The following is a 25,946-nucleotide window of genomic DNA, read 5'->3' as shown; positions in this document are numbered from 1 at the left end:
CTGCTGAATTTTGTGTCTTGTTTTTTTCCCTCTCTCTCCTTTTTTTTTTTTTTTTGGAGAGACAGGGTCTCACTATGTTGCCCAGGCTGGATTCCTTTAGGTTTGCATAATGAGAAACACAGTAAGAACCAAGTTCCAGTTGATCAGGCTGTCCCACCAGATTAAGGAACTAGTACTTTATATCCAATGCGGCTGGAGTTTAGAAGCCCCATTGTCATCGACTTTCCCTTTAAGCAGTGCACAGAAATAGGAAGAGATCAGCAAGGCCCAGAAGAGAAATCTTGCCAAACTTCAACACAGCAAATAATAACCACTTATTGAGGGCTCACCCTACTAGGAACATCGCAAAGCAGCAGTTCTCAATTGGGGGCAATTTTGTCCCCTCTTACCTCCCCAAAGACATTGAGCAATGTCTGAAGACATTTTTTATTGGTGAAACTAAGGTGGGGATGGGGTGGACGGTGCTACTGGTATCTAGAGGGTAGAGCCAGAGATGCTGCTAATCACCCTGCAATGCACAAGTCAGTCTGCAACAACAAGGAATGATTTGGCCCCAAATGGCAAGATTCCCCATGTTGGTAAACTCTGGTCTGAAATAAAGGCTCTTGAAACACGCCCGCGACCCCAACCTCAGGCATCCAGTCTTTATGCCATGATCCCTCTGAACATCTTAGTTAAGCTATTGCCTTTACTCCTAAGGGAAAAAAAATATTTATACACACATACACAGAAACAAAGCTTTGCAATGGTTTGTTTGCAAATGTTTTGGGGGGCAAGGTGACAGAGCAGGGGCCTTGCCATCATGGACAAGCACCTCATTTTAAAATTCCTCTTAATCAAAAACCGCCTAAAGCCAAAGGCATCAGCCTAAAGGCTAAGGTCAGCATGATCATAACCCACAAATAACATCTCCAACCAGAAACATTCCAAACTCCCCAACCAGAGACATGCTAGCCCCAAGATAACCCCCTCCAGCTGGGAAGATGCCAGCTCCAAGATAACTAACCTCCCTCCTGCCAGAAAGATGTCAGCCCCGAGATAACCTCTCCTCTGCCCAGAAACATTCCGACCCTGCTATAAACTTCTTCCTGACCCAAGAACATTCCAAGCTTGTGATAAGCCCCCTCACCCTAAAACCAATATATACTCTTAGTCTGTAAGAGAAAGCGCTCCTGACCAAAATCAGCCAGAGGCCCCTCTCAGGTTTCATCTAAAGCAAACCTGTCTTTAAAATTTCATGTTTCTTTCCTCTTTCTTTAACTCTTACACAAGCGTTCATCAATCACTGATGCCCATTCAGGTACACCCCTCAATCCCAGACACCCAAAGATACTGAAGTCAGGTTCTTTTCTTTTTTTTTTTTTTTCTTTATCTCACTCTGTCACTCAGGCTGGAGTGCAGTGGCATGATCTCAGCTCACCGCAAACTCCACCTCCTGGGTTCAAGCGATTCTCCTGCTTCAGCCTCCTGAGTAGCTGGGACTACAGGTCTTGATCTCCTGACCTCGTGATCCACCCGCCTTGGCCTCCCAAAGTGCTGGGATTACAGGTGTGAGCCACTGTGCCCAGCTGAAGTCAGGTACTCTTTTTTAGCAAGTATTCTCACTTAAAAAAAATCTTTTTAAATAAAAAGAACCCTGCTCCAAAAAAACCATTTGCATGTATGACCTCATTGAAACCTCAGAGCCATCCAACCAGGTCAGGACTACTCGAATTGCCATGGACACAGAAGAAGACTGGGGCACCAAGGGGTTTAGATAACTTTTCCAAGGTGACACAGCCAGTGAGTGGCAAAGCCACAGGAATGCCACCCCACCCCTTCCCTGGCCACCACCAGCACTCCAGGTTCTGACACCCCGTGGCATGGAATCGCACAGGGGGATCCCAGCTGACCCAGGATGCTCCATCTCCACCCTGGCTTTCCATCTGGCCCACACAGGTGAAGTGCAAAGGTTGAGCTCAGAGAAACCATCAGAGGTACTATCACACTGACCTCATCAGTGACAGTCACTCTCCTGGCCAGATTCGTGGGTGTGGATGTGGACGACATCAGGCGTGGAACAGAGGCAGTGCGCTCCTCGAGCCCCAGGTGTTTGCAGGAAGCCAACCACGCCCTGACTCTCTCCTAGGTACAGATAGGCCCAGGTGCAGCTCCGACAGGCTCACCACTCCCGGGCAGGAAACCTCCAGAACTCAGTCAGCGTCTCTTAATCAGCCCCTCTTCATCTCCAACCAGGATCATCAGTCTGTCAGGCCCCTTCCTGTGCTCCTCGGGAGGCCAGCAGTCTGCCAATATCTGGAACTTAATGAAATGAGAGTAAAAGTGAATCCCTGAGGTTGCCTTATTTTTCCTCCACTGAACCTCTTTCCAGTTCCTTCAGTCTCTCTCTGCCTTTGTTTCATAGCAAGAGGCTACATTTAGACCAGGTGAGCTAGTGGTCACGCAGGAGTCAAGCTTGCTGTCCTCCTCTGGCTGGACACTATGGCCTGGAACTGACTCCCAGCTCAGGAATTTGAGCCCAGGAAGCTTATCCTCTGTCTTCACATGCTAGTAGTCACCCTTTTGGTCTGATTGCTGTTGCAAACCACGCAATACAACACCTGCAACTCTTGATTGCCTGTGACAATCAAGAAACTGCATTCACCCAGACTGCATTCAGAGGTGCATGTGTGCTGGGATTACAGGCATGAGCCACAATGCCCAGCCAAAACATTATTTTATAGCTAAGCTCCCCACCCTCTTGCTGTTCTTTTGGGTCCCCTCTTTTCCCAGGACAAACCCCATTCAACTCTAATGTGCATTCTGTCTCTGGATATTTCTCACTCTTACAAGTCAGTCATATAGCCAGGACCACTGTGTCCTGATGTCTAGTGTGTTTGACAACGAACAGAAAAGGGATTTGGTGATTTTATTTTATTATTATATTTTATTTTGAGACTGAATCTCACTCTAACACCCAGGTGCAATCTTGGCTCACTGCAACCTCCACCTCCCACAGGCTCAAGTGATTCTCCTGCCTCAGCCTCCCAAGTAGCTGGGATTATAGGCGTGCGCCACCACATCCAGCTAATTTTTTGTATTTTTAATAGAGACGGAGTTTCACCACGTTGGCCAGGCTGATCTCAAACTCCTGACCTCAAGTGATCCTCCCACCTCAGCCTCCCAAAGTGCTGGGATTACAGGCATGAAGCATCGCACCTGACTGGAAAAGAGATCTTCCTGTCCACAGCTGGGCCCCATTCAGGATCATCTCTTAGGAGGGCACTAGCTCCTTTCCTGGACTGGATCTTGTCCCCATGATTGAACAAGGGTGGCTTTCAAGAAGAGGATGGGAAAAGTCCAGCCCAGAACCAGGCCCTACAGCAGAAGGCAAAAAGAATAAAAAGGTTATTCCCTTGACTCTGGCCCCCTAAGAGCAATGTGAGTCCCCAAAACCATGAGTCCAACTCCCTGTTGTCTGGAGAGCAGCACCACAGGCCAGGACGGCTTGGGGGATGCACTGGATGAGGGAGAAGTGGGCCCACAAAGGCAAGATGAATGTGTCAAGATCACATAGCCAGGCAGGACACGGTAGGGACTAGACCTGTGCTCAAGGTACTAGGCGATTTTGCATTTCTGAATGGGCAGCAGCAACAGAACCTTCCTACTCCTCATCCCACTGACAGCAGGCTGTGTGCATGGGGATGTCCTTGACCCTGCACCTAGCACAGAGGGAAGCCAGCCAGCTGCGGACAGTCAAGCCCTGGGGCTCTGAGCTGCTCCATTGCATCTGGGGCATCCTGCGCCCGGGTGGACAGTTCCCAGTCAAGGGGACGAAGACTGGGAGACCCGACCTGGGAACTCTACGTGGCGCCAGAGGGCCCCCTGCTGGCTGACCGCCAAGCAACCCAACCCTCACGTCTGCATCTAAGATTTCCTGTGGCGGCCGCCCAGGAGAGTTGGGTTGGCGCTGGGTTCAGGGCACACCTTCTCCTAGGAAGCTTCTCCTGGACCCGCTCTCTTCAACCTCTATCTCAGCTGCTGACTACAGGGCCCCCTGCTGTTCCCAGTTCCTGGCCCACCAAGAGTTTCCTACTCATGTGGGCTACCCCCAGGACACTGGGAGTGAGGCCCTTGTTTAAGGAATCGTCTTCAGCATCACGGCAGAGGAGGAGCCCACCCATGTCAGGGTGAGTGCTGGGGTCTCAGGGAAGCCCGTCCACCAATGGCAGCGACATTATTTTCCTAATTGTTCTGCGATTCCCATCTCTCTTGGGAATGGGGCTTGCGCTCTGTGAGTGAACAAGGTGGCCACAAGGGGGCAGCAGAGACAAACAACTGCGCTTGAAAACCATTTGCTCAAGTTCACCCGCGAGGTAGAGCAGTTCCCAGTCCCGGCTGCACACTGGATTCACCTGGAGAGCTTTAAACACTACCGATGCCAAGTTCCCACCCCTACAAATGCTGAGCTAATGTCCCTAGGGTGCCATCCTAACATCTTTTTACAATCTCCCAAGGGAAACTTGAATTTAAAATGGAGAAGGGAGTGGAGGAGGGAAGGAGCCACCTCTCAGGCCATTCTTCTCTCGGGCTAGGGCTGAGGACCACTGGGCTAGACCCTTGTTAATGCAAAGCGTGGCTTAGGGACCATCAGCATCAGGGCACAGACCAGACCCTAAAAGCAGGCAGAGCACTTGGCCAGGTAGAGTCAATTCAGCCCCTGGGCTGGAGACCACAGAGGAAAGTGTTTGAGCCAGGAGAGGAATCTGGGCCTGGGAAAGACCTTCCAGCATCAGTCCTGTCAGGTTTTGGAGATGATGAAATGAAGAGAGAGGCTATAGGAACCCTCATCCTGAAGCTCACTGAGTACATGGATCAAGGCTCATTCATCTCAAGGTCACCAGCATTTGCCAGAGCATTAGCCCCTGGAAGGTACCCTGCAAACGACCATCTCTAAGGGAGACCAGCCTTTAACCCAAGGACGATTTCATTCTTAAGGTTCAGGCCGGGCACAGTGGCTCATGCCTGGAATCCCAACACTTTGGGAGGCCAAGGCAGGTGGATCACTTGAGACCAGGTGTTTGAGACCAGCCTGGGTAACCTAGTGAAACCCTATCTCCACAAAAAAAAAAAAAAAAAAAAGGAGATATATATACACATATACATATATATATATATATCCGAGTGTGAAGGCACATGCCTGTACTCACAGATACTTGGGGGGCTGAGGTGGGAAGATTGCTTGAGCCTGGAAGGTAGAGATTGCAGTAAGTCAGGATCGCACCACTGCACTTTGGGCTGTGTGACAGAGCAAGACCTCATCTCAAAAAAAGTAAAATAATTAATAAATCAATAAAACTTAAGGTTCAGAACAGGAAAAGTAGGTCATACTCTTGGGACCTTGAGCTTGTTACACCGCGGCGTGGGGATGGCCCTAGAAATTCCCTCGTGAGATTACAGTGAGACTCACCTGTGATAATGCGTGTTACCTACCTGGCATCTAGATGAGGCTCAATGTCATGGCGACTCCATTCTACCTGTTCTTCCCAGGGCTTCCGTGACTTTGCACCATCGTAGTATTCTCTGGAGCCCCTTGAGTTTTTCCTTCAATCTCTTCTTGCCTCCTAATTAACAGCAGCATTTATTGAGTGCCTTGACCATATTAAAACACTTTGCACGTGTGAACTCATTTGGTCCTACAGTCATGCCTTGAGATGGGTTTGATTCATTCCCCCTTTTTTTTTTTTTTTTTTTTTTAAATAAGAGTTTTGCTCTTGTTACCCAGGCTGGAGTGCAGTGGTGTGATCTTGGCTCACTGCAACCTCTCCACCTTCTGATTTCAAGCGATTCTCCTGCCTCAGCCTCCCAAGTAGCTGGGATTACAGGTGTCTGCCACCACACCTGGCTAATTTTTGTATTTTTAGCAGAGACGGGGTTTCACCACATTGGCCAGGCTGGTCTAAAACTCCTGACCTCGTGATCCGCCCACCTTAGCCTCCCAAAGTGCTGGGATTATAGCTGTGAGCCACCGCACCCGGCCCTATTCCCCAATTTAAAGATGAGAAAACTCAAGGGCAGAGCTGGCACATGAGCATAACAGGGATTTGAATCTGATTATTGGCTCAAGCACCCCTCTCCTGATTACTTTTTCTCGTGGCCTCCAATGTGAGACTGCCCAAGACTCACACGGCTGCTCCATGACCCTCAGGCCACGCTCTCCCTCTATAACTCCTTCTCTGACACTTGTGGGAGCAAATCTCAAGTCTTCGTTCTGAGCCTTGGTCTTCTCCGTTGACCAACACAGCCACATGTCCAGAGACCCGTGGGCTAGATCCACATGGACAACTGTCTTCCCCTGAAACCCAACCAGCCCCAACTCTAGTCTGAGTCTTGGGCAGCTTGCCCTTGGTCCCTCCACTAGAGTACGAAGTTCATTCTCTCCGGAAGTCTAGTTCCTCAAGGCCCTGCTGGTTTTCACCCAAGACTGTGGGATCCTGGAGGGCAGGAATCTGTCCTCAGGTGCCTCTCACAGCCCCAAGCACAGTAAGTGCCGGACTTACCTCTTCTCTAGCCAGCATCCCCTCCCAATTCACCTATTTCAGCTCACAGTGCTACCCTCCATCCCTTGACCCATCCCTCTCCATCAGCCGCCTCATCCCTCAACGGTCCTCTCTGCTCAGAGCCACTTCCAACTGCCTCTTAGATTGTTCACTTCCCCACATTCCACCCCACCAACCGCTCCTCCCCGCCCTCCAGCAGGCTCAGGTGAAATCCAACCCCACCCATTTATTTTATTTTTTATTGTATTTATTTATTTATTTTGAGTCAGAGTCTCGCTCTGCCGCCCAGGCTGGAGTGCAGTGGCGTGATCTGCTCACTGCAAGCTCCGCCTCCCAGGTTCATGCCATTCTCCTGCCTCAGCCTCCCAAGTAGCTGGGACTACAGGCGCCCGCCACCATGCCTAATTTTTTTTTTTTGAGACGGAGTTTTGCTCTGTCACCTGGGCTGGAGTGCAGTGGCCGGATCTCAGCTCACTGCAAGCTCCGCCTCCAGGGTTCACGCCATTCTCCTGCCTCAGCCTCCGGAGTAGCTGGGACTACAGGCGCCCGCCACGTCGCCCGGCTAGTTTTTTGTATTTTTAGTAGAGACGGGGTTTCACCGTGTTAGCCAGGATGGTCTCCATCTCCTGACTTCGTGATCCGCCCGTCTCGGCCTCCCAAAGTGCTGGGATTACAGGCTTGAGCCTGCCTCAGCCTCCCAAAGTGCTGGGATTGCAGGCGTGAGCTACCACGCTTGGCCTATTTATTTTTTGAGACAGGGTCTCCCTCTGTCATCCAGGCTGGAGTGCAGTGGCGTGATCATGGCTTGCCGCAGCCTCAACCTCCCTGGCTCAAGTGATCCTCCCACCTCACCACCCCCCCCAAGTAGCTGGAACTAGAGATACGCACCACACACCTGGCTAGTTTTTAAATTTTTTGTACAGATGCAGTCTTATCATGTTGCCCAGGCTGGTCTCAAACTCCTGGGCTCAAGCGATCCTCCTGGTTCAGCTTCCAAAGTGCTTGGATTATAGGCATGAGCCACTGCGCCCAGCCTACCCCTTGAAACTTAACCATACTCTGCCCCCATTCAAGCTAGTTTCCAGCGTGTGACTTTCCCAATGAACTGGAAACTCCTTGGGGGAAGGAACTGTGTCTACTTATTTTTGTCCCCACAATACTGTCCCAGTAACTGGCATATGTTTGAGGACAATTTTAATGTGTGTGTGAATTGTCCAAGTCTTTTCTCATTTTTCTGTTGAATATTTCATCCTCTGTCCCTCAATTTTTAAGAGTTCTGTATATATTAGGGACATTAGCCCTTTGTCTGTGGTATGTGTTACAAATATTTTCTCTCAATTTTTCAGTTACTTTGGTGTTCTGTGGTTTGGGTTTTTTTTATTTTATTTTATTGCCATGTCCAATTTGCCAGAATTTTATGTCATTGCTTCTGGATTTTGAGTGATGTTTTCAAATCCTTTCCTTACGCTGAGGTTAAGAGGAACTCATCCATGGACTTTTTCCCCCAAGTACTTACATGTTTTCATTTTTTACATTTAAATTCAGGATCCATTTGAGTTTATTCTTATATATTCTGTGAACAATAGATCTAATTTTATCTTTAAAAAAAAAAAAGGACTACCCCATTATCCCAGTACCATTTATTAAAAAGTCTGGGCCAGACACGTGGCTTATATCTGTAGTCCCAGCACTTTGGGAGGCCAAGATGAGTGAATCATTTGAGGTCAGGAGTTTGAGACCAGCCTGGCCAACATGGGGAAAACCCATCTCTACCAAAATAAATAAATAAATAAATACAAAAATTAGCCAGGGGTGGTGGTGCACACCTATAATCCCAGCTACTTGGGAGGCTGTGGAACAAGAATCACTTAAGCCCAGGAGGCAGAAGTTGCAGTGAACTGAGATCATGCCACTGCATTCCAGTATGGGCTACAGAGCGAGACTCCATCTCAATAAATAAATAAATAAATAGTCCATCATTGCCTCTGAGATTTGACATGCCACCTTTTATCATATACTAAATTCCCATTTGTACTTAGATCTATTCTGTACTTTCTATTCTATTCCATTGGTCTGTCTGTCTGTTCATGTGATCAATGCCACACTGTTCTAATTACAGAGTCTTTATAGTTTAACAGCCCGTAGGGCGAGGCCCCTATTTTGTGTCAATTTTTCCCTGGCTATTTCAGCATGTTTATTTTCCATAGAAACTGTAGTATCAACTTACCAACTCCATGAAACAAAGCTTGTTGGTATTTTTATAGGAATGGTATTCAATTTATAAATCAACTTGGGGGAAAAGGGGCATCTTGATGTTGAGTTGTGATAGACAAAAACAAGGGATGTCTTCCCACTCCATGTGCTTTTGTGTTTTCCAGAAGTGTTGAAAAATTTTCCCTTTATAGATTTTGCACATTTCTTACTAAGTTTATCCCTAAGTATTTAATCATCTTTGTTGCTACTATACATAGTGGAGTGCTGCAGGGACCACAGCCTTTGCCACTTCCCTCTGGAGGCTACAGCTCACCAGGAAAAAGGCTAGGGACACAGGAGATCCCCACTTCAGACTCCTCTCCTGCAGCTGCTGCCCCCCAGGCCAAGGAATAGCCCTCTCTTTTGGAAGGGAGCACCCAGAACAGAGGCCATCCAAACCTGAGACAGAGGGGGACCATATCCTCCTCACCAATCTAAGAGGCTTCCCCAAAGTCCCCACCCCCAGCTTTTGCAGACCCAGCCTAGTGCCTGGGCTTCAGCTGAGAGGCCAGCAGTATATTTTCCTTCCTGCCCCAGAGACTGTCAACTGACTCCGCAAAATGTATCTGAAGGAATGGGAGACATTCTAAATACACTGCTCGACTCTGAACAAAAAGATCAAAAGTTCAGGGACATTCTTTGAGGCCATCAGAGTACAAAACAGAAATCAGTCACAGGAAGAGTCTGGGTTTCAACAGATCAAATTAAGATGAGGAATCTGCTCCTCTTAGTGAGGAATCTGCTTGTTAATTTGGAGTCAGGATAACAAGAGAAAACAGAGACAATGTGAAATATTACCAAACCATATGTGAGATTTAATAACACTTTCCAAGGTAAGAAGAGCTTTAAAGAATTTAAATGCAAAGGAGACACATGGATCTAACTTCTGTCTTGCTTGGGAAGAACATATGAGGCTTCAGAATTCCTACAGGAAAGAGAGACACAGAGAAACCAACGTGCCACCTTTAATGACTTGATCAAATGCCATGAGCAATCTCAGAGAGTCCTCCAAGTCCTTTTTTGCCAGACACAAGAAAACGCCCATCTAAAAGATCACATTACACCATGAGAAGCGCCAGCAGGCCAGTAAAACGATGAGACGCAGTTTCGGACAAGATGACTTTGACAGTCTTCGTTAACCACGATGGGGAAAAGCACAGGCTACTTCCAGGGAACACAGAAAGAAGTTGTGTCAGACAAGCAACATCTGGAAGAACAGTTTATATTTTTTATTTATTGAGGTGGAGTCTCGCTCTGTCACCCAGGCTGGAGTGCAGTGGCGTGATCTCGGCTCACTGCAACCTCTACCTGCTGGGCTTAAGCAATTCTCATGCCTCAGCCTCCTGAGTACTCAGCCCAAGATTGCCGCTCTGCTTCCTGTCATGATGCCACTTTCCCCACGCATACACAACATCCTTGCCCTTCTTGTCCTGTGCCACTTTGTGGGGTTGGTGCTTGCCACACTTCTTACAGGAGGTCTGGAAGGCTTTAGGAACATGCACCACAGTGCAGTAAATCAGCTGAAAGAAGGTGACCATCCACTGCATGAGGCCAACACTCTCCTGAAAAGATCAACGTGCATCTGCACAGCCATGCAGAGCATGAGCAGAAAATCACAGCCCTGCAAAGCAAGGTGACTCTGGAGGAGAAAGAAATGGAAGCGAGATGCAGCCTTCCAAACACATTTCAGAAGAGTATCCACGAGGCAGGGGCTGGGAGAGCAACTGCCACAGTGAAAGGTAACATTGACTTACTTTGTGGCACCAAACCTCTCCTGGAACATCAACCTAAAAACCACAGAGGCTTAATGAAGGCTGTCAGCAAACGGAATCTCCAAAACCAGTTTGCTTAGCAAGGAAAAGAACAGGAAGGGAAGTGGCAAAATCTTTCCCCCAAAAGAAAATAACCAAAACTCCAAGACCTGGATTAAAATGAGAAAAACAAGAAAGGCCTTATACAATCCAGAGTTGCACTCTGAACAAGAATGCCCACGAACTCTCCTTCATGGCACAGGATGTTCAAAGAGCTCTTGCCAGTCGGGTGTGGCGGCTCACGCCTGTAATCCCAGCACTTTGGGAGGCCAAGGTGGGAGGATCACCAGAGGTCAGGAGTTCGAGACCAGCCTGACCAACATGGAGAAACCCCATCTCTACTAAAAATATAAAATTAGCAGGGTGTGGTGACGCATGCCTGTAATCCCAGCTACTTGGGAGGCTGAGGCAGGAGAATCGCTTGATCTCAGAAAGCAGAGGTCGCAGTGAGCCAAGACCACACCATTGCGCTCCAGCCTGGGGCACACGAGCGAAACTCCGTCTTAGAAAAAAAAAAAAAAAAAAAAAAAGCTCTTGCCACAGAGAAGGTAGGTACTACCAACTTGAGACACTTGAGACACGTTTCAGGGTAAACACACCGAGGAAGGCAGACTCTTCAATCAACCGTGTCCCTCAAAACAGCCCTGAGAAGCAACAGTCATGAAAGACTTCCTATAAGACACCCTCAATCACCAGAGTTTTGGCCCCACCCTCATTCCCACACCAGGTTTCCTCCCACTACCACCAACCAGCCAACCTATGGGGTCTTTCTCTTCTTGCTGGAGGAGCCCAGTGTAGACTGGAGGCCTCAAGACTAGTTCCTAGGGCCATCTGAGACCTCCAGTGCAGTGCATGCCTCCTATTAAGATACAGCTGAGGCCCCACCAATACATGCAAAAAACTCTTCTCCTCTAAAAAGTTGGTGTCACAGGCCACCTGTCATTTCCATGAGTTCTATGATCACACCAAGACAAGGGAGTCCACCCACCAGGGAGACCACTGCCCTAACTGGAAAGACTTCCTGTGTCGCCTCTTCCTCCCTCTGTGGTTCCCTTTAGATCTTCTCAGGATAATACAATCTATGTTTTCTCCAAATAAGAACTACCTTTTCCCCAAGAGGGTATATGCAGACAACAATCTGAGGTTTGGAGTTTTAAAAAACTCTTGACCACTATGTAGACTACTCTCCAAACTGTTTCCTCCTACAGAATAACCCATGTCTTAGTTTAGCTCCTATCAGCTCTGTAAGCATAAATGACTTAGATATTAACAATAGCTTTCCACGCAATAGGGCTCCTGCAATGTGGTGCATGTTCCTAAAGCCTTCCAGACTTCCTGTAAGAAGTGTGGCAAGCACCAACCCCACAAAGTGGCACAGGACAAGAAGGGCAAGGATGCTGTGTATGCGCAGGGAAAGTGGCGTCATGACAGGAAGCAGAGCGGCAATCTTGGGCTGAGTACTCAGGAGGCTGAGGCATGAGAATTGCTTAAGCCCAGCAGGTGGAGGTTGCAGTGAGCCGAGATCGCGCCACTGCACTCCAGCCTGGGTGACAGAGCGAGACTCCACCTCAATAAATAAAAAATATAAATAAATAAATACAAAAAGTTCATCACTGCCTCTGAGATTTGACATGCCACCTTTATCATATACTAAATTCCCATTTGTACTTAGGTCTATTCTGTACTTTCTTTCCTATTCCATTGGTCTGTCTGCCTGTTCATGTAGCCAATGCCACACTGTTCTAATTGCAGAGGCTTTATAGTTTGTTTTAATAGCCCATAGGGCTAGGCCCCCACTTTGTGTCAGTTTTTCCCTGGCTATTCCAGCATGTTTATTTTCCATAGACACTTTAGTATCAACTTACCAACTCCATGAAACAAAGCTTGTTGGTATTTTTATAAGAATGGCATTCAATTTATAAATCAACTTGGAGGGAATGGGCATCTTGATAATGAGTTGTGATAGCCAAAAACAAGGGATGTCTTCCCACTCCATGTGCTTTTGTGTTTTCCAGAAGTGTTGTAAAATTTTCCTTTTATAGATTTTGCACATTTCTTATTAAGTTTATCTCTAAGTATTTAATCTTCTTTGTTGCTATTATACATGGGGTTTTCTTAAGTCCTCTAACCTAAGTATTGTTTGTGTATATCAAGGCCATTGATTTCCGTAAGCTTGATTTTCCAGAAAAAGGCTAAAACTACAAAGGAGATGGTGCCGAGGCTTGAGTGCTGAGCCCTGCTGCAGATCTAAGACAATGCTGGCTATGAGGACATGCAAGCATTTTGAACTGGGAGGAGATAAGAAGAGAAAAGGCCAAGTGATTCAGTTCTAAATTTATCTTTTGTTTTATTATGAAGACAATAAAATCTTGAGGTTATGTTCACTTCAAAGAAAAGAAATGTATGATGAATTTTACACTGTAAATAAATCCTTTTTTGTGGGTGAGTGGCAGGCATTCCTCAGTTATCCTGGTGGGAACCATGGAAATATAACAGACGGGCCTGAAATCTGGCAGCTCTGGAAGCCGCTCCTACTTCCTAGCAGAGGGTCTTGAGAATAACTGGACCCACTCCATACCAGGTGGCGAGGAGAGAGGGCTCAGCCAGGCCAGGAGGGATCCTCCGGCTCTAAGTGGCCGCAAGTCAGTGACCAGTGACAATCAGTGATCAGCCACTGCCTTCCCATGCTAGGCACATTCTGTCCACTCTATAATACAACCTCCCTTCAGCAGCCCAGTGAAGTAGATTCAGGTATGATCACCATTTTATGGGAACAGAGAGGTTAAGATACTTGTTGAAGGTCACACAGCCAAGCATGGCAGACCTGGGGATGAACAGATCACCAGCAACCGCGCACAGTTGTTTCCAGGACTGACCCCATCATTTCATAGAGAAGAAACAAGCCCAGAGAGGGAAGAGACATTCTCAAGGTCACACAGCCAGTCCAGGTCTCCTACGCAGGGCCCTTTGCATCCACAGCCATGTATTGGGGTGTAAGATGCAATGCAAGGCTTCCCCCTGGAGGAAGGGACAGAAATTGCAGACAGCCCTACCAGAGGCCCTGGGTAGCTTCACTCTGCATGATGGTGGATTTAGTGACCTGCCCCAGCAGGTTCTCCTTTCTTCTTCTTTTTTATTTACTTTATTTTATTATTTTATTTTATCACCCAGGCTAGAGTGCAGCGGCACCATCTCGGCTCACTGCAACCTCCGCCTCCTGGGTTCAAGTGATTCTCCCACCTCGGCCTCCTGAGTAGCTGGGATTACAGGCATGTGCCACCACATCCAGCTAATTCCTTTGTATTTTTAGTAGAGACGGGTTTCACCATGTGGGCCAGACTGGTCTCGAACTCCTGACCTCAGGTGATCTGCCCGCCTCGGCCTCCCAAAGTGCTGGGATTACAAGTGTGAGCCACCGCGCCCAGTGTTTATTTTTTGAAACAGGGTCTCTGTCACTCAAGCAGGAGTGCAGTGGCATGATCTTAGCTCACTGCTGCCTCAAACTCCTGGGCACAAGTGATCCTCCTGCCTCAGCCTCCCAAGTAGCTGAGACTACACGTGCATGACACCACACCCAGCTAAATTTTTTTTTTTTTTTTGTAGAGATGGGGGTTTCACTTTGCTGCCCAGGCTGGTCTCAAACTCCTGGGCTCAAGCAATCCTCCTGCCTTGGTCTCCCAAAGTGCTGGGACTACAGGCGTGAGCCACTGCGTTGCACTCCTCTCTTACTAGTGCCCCACTGTGGAATCTTCAGGAGCCTGTTGGTGAAGTCATATCAGGGGCCCCGTATACACAAGGGAATTTTTCCTCTCACTGCAAGACTGAAATCATTGACTCTCTCAAGACCTACAGATTCAAGTTTCAGGAAGTCCCTAACAAAAAAGAAGAAAGAAAGGGTCGAGTGCCATGGCTCATGCCTGTAATCTCGGCACTTTGAGACCCCCTGTCTCTACAAAAAAAAAAAAAAAAAGTTTTTAATTAGCCAGGTGTGGTGGTGTGCACCTGTAGTTCCAACCACTCCGGGACTGAGGCAGGAGGACTGCTTGAGGCCAGGAGTCGAAGCCTGCCGTGAACAGTGATTACCCTGCTGCACTCCAGCCTGGGTGACAGAGCTTGAGAGCTTGTCTCTCAAACCAAAAAAAAACAAAAACAAAAACAAAAACACCTAGAGAGAGATGGCTTTCCACGTCAGAGACATTGGGATGGATGCAGTAGAGACAAAACCTGAGTGGATGGCACTGTCTGTCCTCACAAAAGTTATGACTTCTTGGATATCTCAGATGCACAATCTGGTGAGCAGAGAGCTGGGATAGGCCAGGGAAAGGACCAAATGCCAGCCAAAGACAGGCGCAGGGGCCACCTCTAATCCCAGCACTTTGGGAGGCCAAGGTGGGAAGATCACTTGAGGTCAGGACTTCGAGACCAGCATGACCAACATGGTGAAACCCCATCTCTACTAAAAATACAAAAATTAGCCGGAGGTGGTGGCACATGCCTGTAATCCCAGCTCCTCAGGAGGCTAAGGCACAAGAACCACTTGAACCCGGGAGGCGAAGGTTGCAGTGAGCTGAGATCATGCCACTGCACTCCAGCCTGGACAACAGAGCAAGACCCTGTCTAAAAACAAACACACAAATGTCAGCCAAAGAAGCGAGGTCTCCTCACAGTCGGGATCATATCTGAGCTGAGTGTGAAAGGTGAACGGCTTCAGGCATAAAGAAGACAGTAAGAAATGCACGGGGAGACAGAGAAGGCATGGTCGGTGCCTTTCTCACTGGTCTGTTCCAGCTGCCTCCCCTCCCCTCCTCCCTCCCTGCGCACCAAAGTCCTGGGGATGCTCTAATGGCCGACTCCTTCCGATCTTCCACTGCTTCCGCCCTCCCTGTTGATCATGCCAGCTTCATCTCACAGCCACCCCTGCCCCTGGCATTGTCCATGTCTCCTGTTCTTACCACGCGCCCAGCCTCACACACCCACCCCTAACACTGAACGCTCGGATCTCTGCTTCTTACATAGAACTGTCTACAATCTCCACATTTCACAAATCAATACGCAAAAGCTTCTTCCTGCATACGTGCTGCAAGGGATTCAGAAAACTCCGTATCAGCCTCTGCCCCTAAGAAAGAGAAGTCAGCTCAGGGAAAGAGGAAAGGCACAAAGAAGTAGCAGAGAAAGACCATTCCCTGCTAGTTCTAGGCCACTGTGGCAAGGGGAACCCAGAAGGAAGGGGTTTTGTGGACGACGAATGCTGGAGTAGGACTGGGTAAGTGGGAGGATGGCAGGAAGGTTCTGCACGGGTCCGTGGAAGCGCATGGCCTGTTTCATCCGGGTGGGAGAGTGTGGGTTGGCCTTGTCCTCGCAGGGCCCTGTGGAATATTTCCCCAAAGGCTGTGGGAAGCCACTCAAGGTTAGGAGTGGGGACATCTTGAAAAATGTGTTTAAAGGGATTGCTAAAACTAACTACATTCCTTCCCTCTATAGCTTCTCTGGCTGAGCAGCTTTTCAGAGCACCTGGGAACCACCCCTACTGGGGACGCTGCCTGTCCATCAGCTCCCCAGGACATATGTGTATGACCCCAAGATGAACAGGAGGGGAGCCCCAAATTCAAGGCTGGCTGGTGGCAGAGAGAACCACACCCAGGACACAGACTCCGGGCAGTGCTTTCCTCCCTTCACACTCTCCCTCCTGCGCTGAACCTGGAATGGAGACAGCAGCAGAAGGCGACTTGGGGGTGGGATCCAGAGCCCCCCTTTCCCCATACCTCTGGGCACGTGGAATGTGGCCCGCCCAGGGGTGGCTCAGATCCTGTCTCTGGATCGTAGAGGTCCCAGCCTCATGGAGAAGACAGGACTGATGCACAGAGAACAATCAACAGCCCTCTCACACCCCGGGATGTGCTAGTCACCACGTGCCCTAGGAGACCAGAGAAGGAAGAATCAGAGTGACCACTGTGCAAGAAATCACCCGAAACCAGTTGCCAAAGAAGTACCGAAACCCGAACAGAAGAGCAGGTGTGTGCGTTGGGGGTTGGGGGTAGAAGAGACTAGTCCTATCAGGTATTGAAATATATGATTGGTTATCTGGTGAAAACAAGCAAAAATGCCACAAGGGCTTAGAGAATGAGTAAGCTGGCAAGTTCAACATTGTCATCTTACCCAGGATGGTTTTTGGGCAATGGGATGGGGTGAAGACTCCCTGGGACAGTAACTTTCCTGAAAGAGTGAGGAGGGAATCTTGAGATGGGGAGAGTTCCCTCCACCCACCCATCCACTCGCCCATCCCTCTCCGCACCCTTTATTCCTGTCATCTTTTCATGTGACAATAAGTTGGAGCGCCCTGCTCGGAGCGAGCAGTGCGACTCTGCTGCCCTTCAAAATGAGAGGCCCCTATGTGTAACCAGGAAGCAAGAGTATTTGAAAAATAAGAGAGAAAAAGAAAAGCGCGGGATGCAAAACAAACAAACAAACAAACAAACAAAAGAATTGCCAAGTCCGAGGCAACCATAACTTCTTCCCTCCATTTGCCGACTGAATTCACGTCCAAGAATCTTCTGGAACCTTCCCTCCCTGCTTCCACCTCACCCCACCCCGACTCCAGGGCCTGGGCCTGGAGATTTCATACCCCAGACCCCTTCTCCGCCCTCTTGCCCGTCTGCCACGCCCTCCTGCTCCCCAGGGCCCTACCCATCCCTCGCTCCGGGGTCGTCCCTGACGCCCACCCGCGGCTGATGTCGCACGCTCCAGCCTCAGTCCACCCTGGGACCCTGCATTTGGCAGCCACACGAGCCAATCGCCAGTCCAATCAAGCGGCTGTCGCCCTGGAGACTGAGGACCCCTGCTGGGGTCACTCCTTGCAGCTTCTTCTCCGGTGCTCGCCTGTCCTCGCCATCCCCACCGCTTGCACCGGACCCAAGCGCTCGTCCTCCGCTTCCCCTGCGCCCCGGCCTGGTCACACCTCGGAGCTTGTCCCCACCTGGCCGTGCCCAGAGTCTGCCTGCCAGGCATCCCACACACACCGCAGGGTCTCAGCGCCTCTCGGTGAGCTGTGGTGGCTCGGGTCCTGGTCCCCACGGGGCTGCGCTGGGGACCGGCAGGCAGCTTTCTTCTCTGCGCGGGGCTCGTTCCCTGAGCCCAGGCGGCTCCGTGGCCGCCGCAAGAGCTACCTTCCCACCCACGTGTCCCCAGGTGTGCGCACAAGCCCAAGGTGAGACCAGGGGCTGCTCCCTGCAGAGGCTGACCTTGCAGAGGCAACTCTGTGAGCGCAAGGGGCTGCAGGCGTTTTATTATGAAAGGTAGAAACCTTTGATAAGCAGAGGCCCTCTTAGCGCAGTGGGCAGCGCGTCAGTCTCATAATCTGAACGTCTTGAGTTTGAGTCTCAGAGAGGGCAGCTGTTTTGTTGTGTATGATGGCAGCAAAGATGCTTGGAAGTAGCTAGAAGCTTCTAGAAGCAAAGCACTTTAGACCGTGGACAAAGAGTAGGTGTGCCTGTCAGGGACCAGAGGGTAAGGATGTGTCATCATCTGAAAGCCAAGTGTACAGAAGCAGGGGACACCCCCACAGGGCTGCATAAATACATTGTTATGTCAACTCGCAAATGGTTCAACCTCACTCATAACAAAAGAAACTCAGATCACAGCCACAGGAACGGCTATTGTCCCCTCTCCCGGGAATTAAAATCCACAAATGAGGCCAGGTTCATTGGCTCACATCTGTAATCCCAACACTTTGGAAAGCCAAGATGGGAGAATAGCTTAAGCCCAGGAATTTAGAGACCAGCCTGGGCAACATAATGGGACCCTGTTTCTACAAAAAATAAAAATAAAAATAAATTTTAAACAAGAGCCAGACGTGGTGGCAACTGCCTCTAGTCCCAGCACCTCTGTGGTGGGAGGATCCCTTAGGTCAAAGCGGCAGTGAGCCGTCATCACAGCACTGCACTCCAGCCTGGGTTTAAAGACAAAACAAAACAAAACAAAACCCTCCACAAATGAGAAAACACACACTGTTGCCGTGAATGTAGGCAAATGGACACTAAGCGCTGCTGAAAGCTACATTGAGCTTTCAGCTCATTTTAGCTCATAATTGAGCCAATTCCTCTGGCAACATCTGTGAAAATCACAGTCTCCTAGACCACTTCCAATCTGTTTTCCCCGACCTTCCTCGCCTAGGAGAAAGGCCTTGTCTCCACCCTGGCTGCAGACACAGCTTCCAAGGGCCAGGAAGACCCAGGCAGTCAGCACCCAGCCTCAAGAGATCCAGGAGAGGGGGATGGGGTGTGACTTAAATGACAAGCTCTGATTCTATCTCTAGCTGAATCCTTCTGTATTTTTCATTACAATACCTTCTAATTATTTTGTAGTTTATTCTCTACTAGTTATTTAGAAGTATATTTATTAATTTCCAAAAGAAAAATTCTAGTTATGTTTTTATTATTTATATCTTAATTGCATTGTGGTCAAATAATATATTCTGTAAAAGTTAAATCCTTTGAAATTTATGGCTCAGGTGTATGGTGGTTTGTAAATGCTGTGTGTGTGGGTGGGGTGGGGGTGTATTCTGTAGTGGTTGTATGCCTTGTTCTAAGTTTTCTAATCATGTTATTCAAAGCTTCTGTACCCTTAGAAATTTTTTGTCTATTTGAACTGCTGGTCACTGTGAGATATAAATTTGTCTTAATTTGTTGATTTTTCTTTTTGTATTTTGAGGCTACAATAACAACTACATAAAAATAGAATTATTGTGCTTCCTGATGAATTGAACCTGAACTGAACACTTATGAAATGTTCTCCTTTATCTCAAATATTTTTTGTTTTATATGTTGTCTAATATTAACATCAACTTTCTTCGATTTGTGCAGAAAGTATCTTCATTATGCTGTACTTTCTGTGCCCTTATGTTTTAATGTATCTTTCAAACACAGTTGTGATTTTTTAAATTGTTATATGATCTCTACAGATTAATAGGAACATTTAAACCACTTATATTTAATGTAATTACTGCTATATTTGGCTTCAAATCTATCACTTCAGTAAGCTTTTCCTTTTCAGGTTCTTCTTTGTTCCTTTTTTCCTTTTCCCTCTTTTTTTGGATTATTATTATATATTATTTCAATATTTTACCTCTTTGCTTGGAAGCTAAACACTTGTTTAATATTCTTTTAGCAATTAACCTAGAGATTACAATGCTACTCCTTGATTTATCAACACTGCTATTAATTACGACTCTTATTTCCAGAAAGCATTTTAAAATTCTTGTATTCCCACTCCCAATTATTACCCTCCCAACTTGTGTGTCTTTATTTTTAATTCTCTTGGACATAGGAGTGGAATTACTGAATCATATGGTAACTCTATGTTAAGCATTTTGAAGAACTTCCAAACATTTTCAAAGTGACTGCAACATTTTCCAATCCCATCAGCAATATATGAGGATTCCAATCTCTCCATATCCTTGTCAACACTTATTACTGTCTTTTTTACTCTAGCCATTCTAACAGATGGTAAGTGAAATCTGCTTTGGGTTTGTTTTCTTCCATGCAGTAGTCCAAAGTGAACAGCTTATCTCAATGTCTGACTCATGCACAGAGGCTGCTTCTACCCTGTGTTTCTGCAATGCCCTGCAGCCTCCACATCATTTGCCTTGAGCTGGTAGAAGTGGAAGGAGACCCTGGAGGGAAGAGTCCTACTTCTTTAGGCCTAGCCCAAAGCTGACACATATTATTCACTCATGATCCACTGGGAAGAACTAAGTTCCTGACAACATCTACATGTTGCAAAGGATGGCAAACTTGGCCCTTGGCATTGCAGCTTCCTCCCAGGGAAAACTCTAAGCCATGAACTTCAGTGGGCAGCTGGCAGTCTCAGCTATACAAACACCAAGCCAAAAAGAGGACGCTAATGGAAGAAGACTAGAAAGCAGGCCTTATGGCTTTTTTTCCAGGAGCTGGGGCCTTTCCAGCCCAGTGAAGCCCAGATAAACTACTACACTGTCACATTTTCAAACATGAGGAAACTGTCCTGAAACTGTGAGCTACATAGCTTTGATTAGCACCAAACACCAGAATTAGCATCAGGACTTTTAAAAAGTCCAATACAGTGAAGTAGCATGAAGCAAGAAGCTTCTCCATCATTGAAATTAGGCACAAAAAGGGAACCTGTCCTCAGAACATGGCTAGACCAGCTCTAGGAGTTTTACCTGGGTCAAGAGTTGAGAATTGTTGGTCTATCTATCACAGTCTGAAAGTTGGTACGTGGTCTTACATTTCTTAAGCTTTAAGATTCCAAAAATTCCCCACTTAAAAAAAAAAGTTTACAAACAAAATTAAGTCTGGTCTAAAATTCCTTCCCCACCCTGGAATTTGCTGAAGGCATAAGCAATCCATCACAATGAGTTTGTGACTTGAAAGAAAGGGACACATATCCAGGCCATTTTGCTTTCTGCTTTGCTATTTTATTCATTACAAAGGGATCTCAAGTTTCCCACCAAATCCCAGAAATCAGTAGTAGAAAGATAACAAAGGAAAAAGCTCCAAGCCATCTGATTAAAATCTGGGAGTGTGGGCTGAAAGCGGGGTATTAGAGGGGAGGAATGACCTGCCACTCAAGCTAAAGCAGAGGGGATGGCAGGTGTTAGAGGTGTCCAGCACCCTGAAGCCATCCTCACAGCCACACCAGCCCAAAGACTGGGTCTTCACTGGCAGGACCATGCCATGCCACCTTTAATACAAGAGCTGGTAGACGGTGGCACTGCTCTTGGAGCCCATGACCAGATACTGGTTGTCAGAGGATACGTCACAGCACAGGATACCTGAAGACTCCTCTATCTAGATGGATGGAAGGGCCAAAAAAGGATCACATTTGGGGCAAGGATTGGGCCAGACATGGAGGCTTCATTTAGGGCTGTTACAAGGCTCAGTGTAGACCTAAGGCTCAGGTGGAGGACAGGGCCAAGTCTTAGGGCTCAAGGTGACTTGGGAGTTCATAGGATCTGAAGTCCTCTTTCCTCTACTCTGTAAAATGGCCCTGGGTGCCATCTCAGGGGTGTTTTCCAACACCCACTGGAATCCAACCAGCTGGGACCTGGAGCTATAAGCTCCAAGTGCCTGGGTTCAGGCATCTCTCTGTGTTCAGTACCTGAAACAACTTTTGTAGAGAAGGTGCCTCCAAGCCACTGAGGCGCGTATCTATCGCGGTCACAAAATAGCTCCCTGGTGAAGGAACGAACAGATGAGAGGCCAGAGACCAATCCTGCATTCTAGTTCCAGCACTGTCCCCAACCAGACTAAGGGCAAGTCTTTCTCTGCCTCAGTTTCCCTATCTATGAAAATCAGACACACAACCCAAACCATTCCCTTATCTGCCCCCACCCTCCTACCACACACAGGATCATGGCTATCACAGAACAACAGAACAATCGGATTGGGTTCATGCCTCTTCAATCTGCCTGCGTCTTCGGGCTAACATTCTGTGCAGGATCTCCCATTACGGAGGGAGCCAGAAAAGGAAAGGGGGGTGAATAGAGAAAGAAGAGATGACAGCAAGTTCAAAATCGGACACCCAGAGGTGTCACCTGGCTTCTTACTCACCACAGGAGGCAAACTTGAGGCTGTGGTGACGGGTGTATTTTTTCATGAAAGCCTTAAACTGCTCATTCCGACGAGTGTGAAGGAATGCGATATCACTTGTTCTCAAGCCCGCCAATACCCATTCTTCACCGGGGTCATGGGTAATGCTGAGGATCTGTTTGTGGAAGCAGGTTTGAGGTCAGCACTCAAAGTTGCCAATGCCATGCTTTGTGCCCACCTCTCAAGCTCACACTCCCACCCCTGCCTCCATGCATCACTCCACTGCAGGTGGCATTCTGCCAGTGGTGGCCAGCCAGGCACCTCATTCTGTAAGTCGTGTTGGTGCAGCCTCTGGTAGTTCCTCAGGTCCCAGGAATACAGGGTGGTGTCTTCACCTCCTGTCCAGAATATATTGCCGGTGATGTCCACACATCGCGACCCGTATACAGGAACTTCGTGCTTCCTGGTGGGTGGAAAAACAACTCAGACGGTCACTGAGTGGGTTGGGCCCCCGGGAAGTTTCAGGGTCAGGAAGCCCGTAGGACTACCCCAGGTATACCCTCTACACTGACTCGCCCAGCCCTAACGCAAAGAGCCCTAATGCAAAGAGAGGAGAGTGAGCCTCACTGGCAAGCCCTCCCCCAGGTACACCTGCGTGGCTCTGGAGGGAGGTCATACCTGATCAAGATTTGGTTCTGCAAATCCCAAATCTCAACAAATCCATGGAAACAAGCCAAACAGATATGGGCATCAGAGGAGACAGCCAGAGAATAGCACGTGGGGCCTGTTGAGGTCAGCCGTGCCCTGACCTGGGGGGTGGGTGCCAGGTCCCAGAGAGTCACGGCCTGGGATGCACCCCCTGTGATCAGGCTCTGCTCATCAGGGAACAGCTTGCAGGTGACAACACAGTCCTGGGGATCCTGTAGGAAGGGTTCACACACTGGTATCCCCTCAGGGCACTGACCCTGGGTCTCAAATCAGAGGCCCTGTCGGAGTTCCCTGAGTCCTGCTTTGGATCCCCCTCACCTGCAAATCCAGCTGGGCCTGAGGGGCCTTGTTCCCCGCCTGCAGCGCACTCTCATCCCACACCCTGATGTAGCCAGAGCCACACGTGTACACGTGGTGGGTTGAGCCGCTGATGGCCACAGCGTAGACTCTCTTTCCATGGAGGAGTGTGCCAACCTTCCAGGAGCCGTGTGGGGCCCTCTTCTGCCTGACCACAACTTCATCTGGAATGGGGGGCTGGGCAAGGAGAGGGTGGGTAGCAGTGGCCCTGACCTGCTATCATTAATAGGACAGCCCACCCCTGTCTTCCAGCTAGATTCTTTTTTTTTTTTTTTTTGAGAGGGAGTCTGGCTCTGTTGCCCAGGCTGGAGTGCAGTGGCCGGATCTCAGCTCACTGCAAGCTCCGCCTCCCGGGTTTATGCCATTCTTCCGCCTCAGCCTCCCGAGTAGCTGGGACTACAGGCGCCCGCCACCTCGCCCGGCTAGCTTTTTGTATTTTTTTAGTAGAGACGGGGTTTCACCGTGTTAGCCAGGATGGTCTCGAACTCCTGACCTTGTGATCCGCCCGTCTCGGCCTCCCAAAGTGCTGGGATTACAGGCTTGAGCCACCGCGCCCGGCCCCAGCTAGATTCTTAACCACTCACCCATCCACCCATTCACCCACCCAACCGCAGAACCTGGACCCTGGTTCCCAGGGTCACAGCTCTTAAAGAAATGACACTGAGCTGAAGACCCTACTTCTCAGGATGAGGGAACAGGGAACATAGCTCAAAAGCAGCAGGAGCCCAGGACACCCCCCTACCTATGGGAGAGAGAGTGAAAGTGCAGACACATGGTTTCTTGATTGGGGGTAGGTGGGAAAGGAAAGATCCTGAGTACAAAACAAAACGAGACACTTACAATTGCTCTGAGCAATGACAGGACTTCTGCACTGGGAGGGGAAGAAGAGTAAGGCTGGCCTGCAGGGAAAGAGCAATGCCGACCTGCTCACAGAGTCCCATGCTTCAGAGAGGAGGCTGCTCGGTTGACGCCAGGCCCCCGCTCCCAGTCCCCCATCTGGGGTCCAGCTTGGGGGACCACATGCACCACCATGACTGGTACTCACCAACCTCAGAACCCAGTAGGAAGCTACGACACACGGAGAGAAGCAGGGAGACAGAGCGTGAGCCACAGAGCTTCCTGCTGGGATCCCCTTTCCCCAGGCCAGTTTGCCATCCCCACCCAGTCGTGTTCAAGCAAGACCTGCTTGGGCTGGACTCTGCTGCTTCTCCTAGTTGTGCCTCAGGGAGCCCAGCAGCCTGGAGCTCAGATCTACGCAGGCCCTGGAGGTGCCACTGCTGCTGGGTCACCGTGCTTGTCTCTTGATCAGCAGGGCTGTGCTGTATTGGGGAGCCCGGGGGCTGCCAGGGCACTCCATACAGACTGCCCAGTTGGTGCTGCACTTGTGGCTCAGGCTGAGAGGAAACGCCAGAGCTTTCTGGTACATCCCTCCTCTCCTCTGGCTCACCATCAGCCCCGAGCATTCTGAACGATGCCTCTTCCTTCTTGCCACTCACGTTCTTAGATCAGTGAGGTGCCTGGACCACGTGGTTCTAGGTCTTGAGAAACAGACCCGCCAAACAGATCCCGGGTTCCCAATGTGTCCTGATCCCCTGTAAGGTGAAAAAAAAGGAGAGGCAGCTATGCGTATGTGCTCTGTAGGGTCTCTTTAGAAGGGGCAGAGAATGCCTCCTTTGATGAAAAGATTCACAAGACTGGTTGCCAACTAACTTTTTCTATTAGGTGTTGGCGGCAATGACGTTAAGGGTGAAAGCGTCATACAGGCACTTTGAGATGTTAGTGCCAGGCAATGAGCTTTTCCTTTTATGCACATGGACTGCATTTCTGGTCATTTAAAAATCAAACTCACTGACTGGGCACGGTGGCTCACGCTTGTAATCCCAGCTCTTTGGGAGGCCAAGGCAGGTAGATCACGAGGTCAGGAGTTTGAGACCAGCTTCGCCAACATTGTGAAACCCCATCTCTACTAAAAATACAAAAATTAGCCGGCCTGGTGGCACATGCCTATAATCCCAGCTACTTGGGAGGCTGAAGCAGGAGAATCATTTGAACCCAGGAGGCAGAGGTTGCACTGAGGTGAGATCGCACCACTGCACTCCAGCCTGGGCAACAAAGCAAGACTCTGTCTCAAAAAAATCAAACTCACCTTTTCATCGGGCTGTACATATTTCCAGTGAGGGCTCATACCTAAGCTAAATAAAATATAAGGCAACAGGAAACTCCACACACACCATGTGTCTCTCACCTCCTAGACGGGTTGGAGGAAACCCCAAGAGACCATGAGAATATAAGGTGTCCTACTTGGACGGGGCAAGGCTATCTAATGATGAAGTTGGCTTGGAGGTGATTACTATTTCCTACACTATGGGATAATTCTGAGAATTGGCTACAATCACTCCAGTAGAATACTCGGCATTGTACAAGGCTAGTGGTAAACAATCAATGGAAGATAGTACACTTATTTGAGGCCTGTGTCAGGGACCAGAGCTTTGAAGATTTAAGCAGACCAAACACCCTCCCTTCAGGAAGGCTCTTGACCAACAGTCAGCCCTAGGAAGGCCCTGAAGACACCCAGGGTTCTAGGAACAGAGCATATCAGGAGCCTTAGGGATGGGACAAGACAATGGGTGGGGAAAGGATCCTCCAGTGAGAACCACCAGTTTGACAGCCAGGCTCAACAGCTGCCTCTCAAACACCCACGAACTCTATGGCAA

At 48.8% G+C, this 25,946-nt stretch overlaps 1 protein-coding gene, 1 long non-coding RNA gene and 1 other non-coding gene across 3 annotated transcripts in view; 1 reads left to right on the top strand and 2 right to left on the bottom strand.

Moving 5' to 3' along the window:
* Positions 1-2,207: 2,207 nt before the first annotated feature.
* LOC113225197 lies at positions 2,208-17,889 on the bottom strand. The gene is made up of 3 exons (XR_003309833.1): positions 17,577-17,889; positions 5,473-5,603; positions 2,208-2,301 (listed from the first exon to the last, which is right to left on the bottom strand). It is a non-coding gene; the product is annotated as an uncharacterized LOC113225197 (long non-coding RNA).
* Positions 17,890-17,918: 29 nt separating this feature from the next.
* TRNAM-CAU lies at positions 17,919-17,991 on the top strand. The gene has a single exon. It is a non-coding gene; the product is annotated as a tRNA-Met (tRNA).
* Positions 17,992-21,321: 3,330 nt separating this feature from the next.
* Positions 21,322-25,946, bottom strand: part of TLE7 (TLE family member 7) — a 14,622-nt gene continuing 9,997 nt past the window's right edge. The window contains exons 2-10 of the mRNA XM_031934425.1: positions 24,415-24,824; positions 24,278-24,300; positions 24,073-24,131; positions 23,194-23,409; positions 22,846-23,087; positions 22,489-22,630; positions 22,189-22,342; positions 21,737-21,810; positions 21,322-21,426 (exon numbers count right to left, since the gene is read on the bottom strand). Of these exons, the coding sequence (XP_031790285.1) occupies positions 21,322-21,426; positions 21,737-21,810; positions 22,189-22,342; positions 22,489-22,630; positions 22,846-23,087; positions 23,194-23,409; positions 24,073-24,131; positions 24,278-24,300; positions 24,415-24,695 (1,296 nt within the window). The 5' untranslated portion in view covers positions 24,696-24,824. The remainder of the gene's footprint in view (positions 21,427-21,736; positions 21,811-22,188; positions 22,343-22,488; positions 22,631-22,845; positions 23,088-23,193; positions 23,410-24,072; positions 24,132-24,277; positions 24,301-24,414; positions 24,825-25,946) is intronic.

Source organism: Piliocolobus tephrosceles, chromosome 17, assembly GCF_002776525.5.
Source record: "Piliocolobus tephrosceles isolate RC106 chromosome 17, ASM277652v3, whole genome shotgun sequence".
Classification (NCBI taxonomy): domain Eukaryota; kingdom Metazoa; phylum Chordata; class Mammalia; order Primates; family Cercopithecidae; genus Piliocolobus; species Piliocolobus tephrosceles.
Note: the sequence above shows the minus strand (reverse complement) of the source record. Positions and strands in the feature narration are given on the sequence as shown.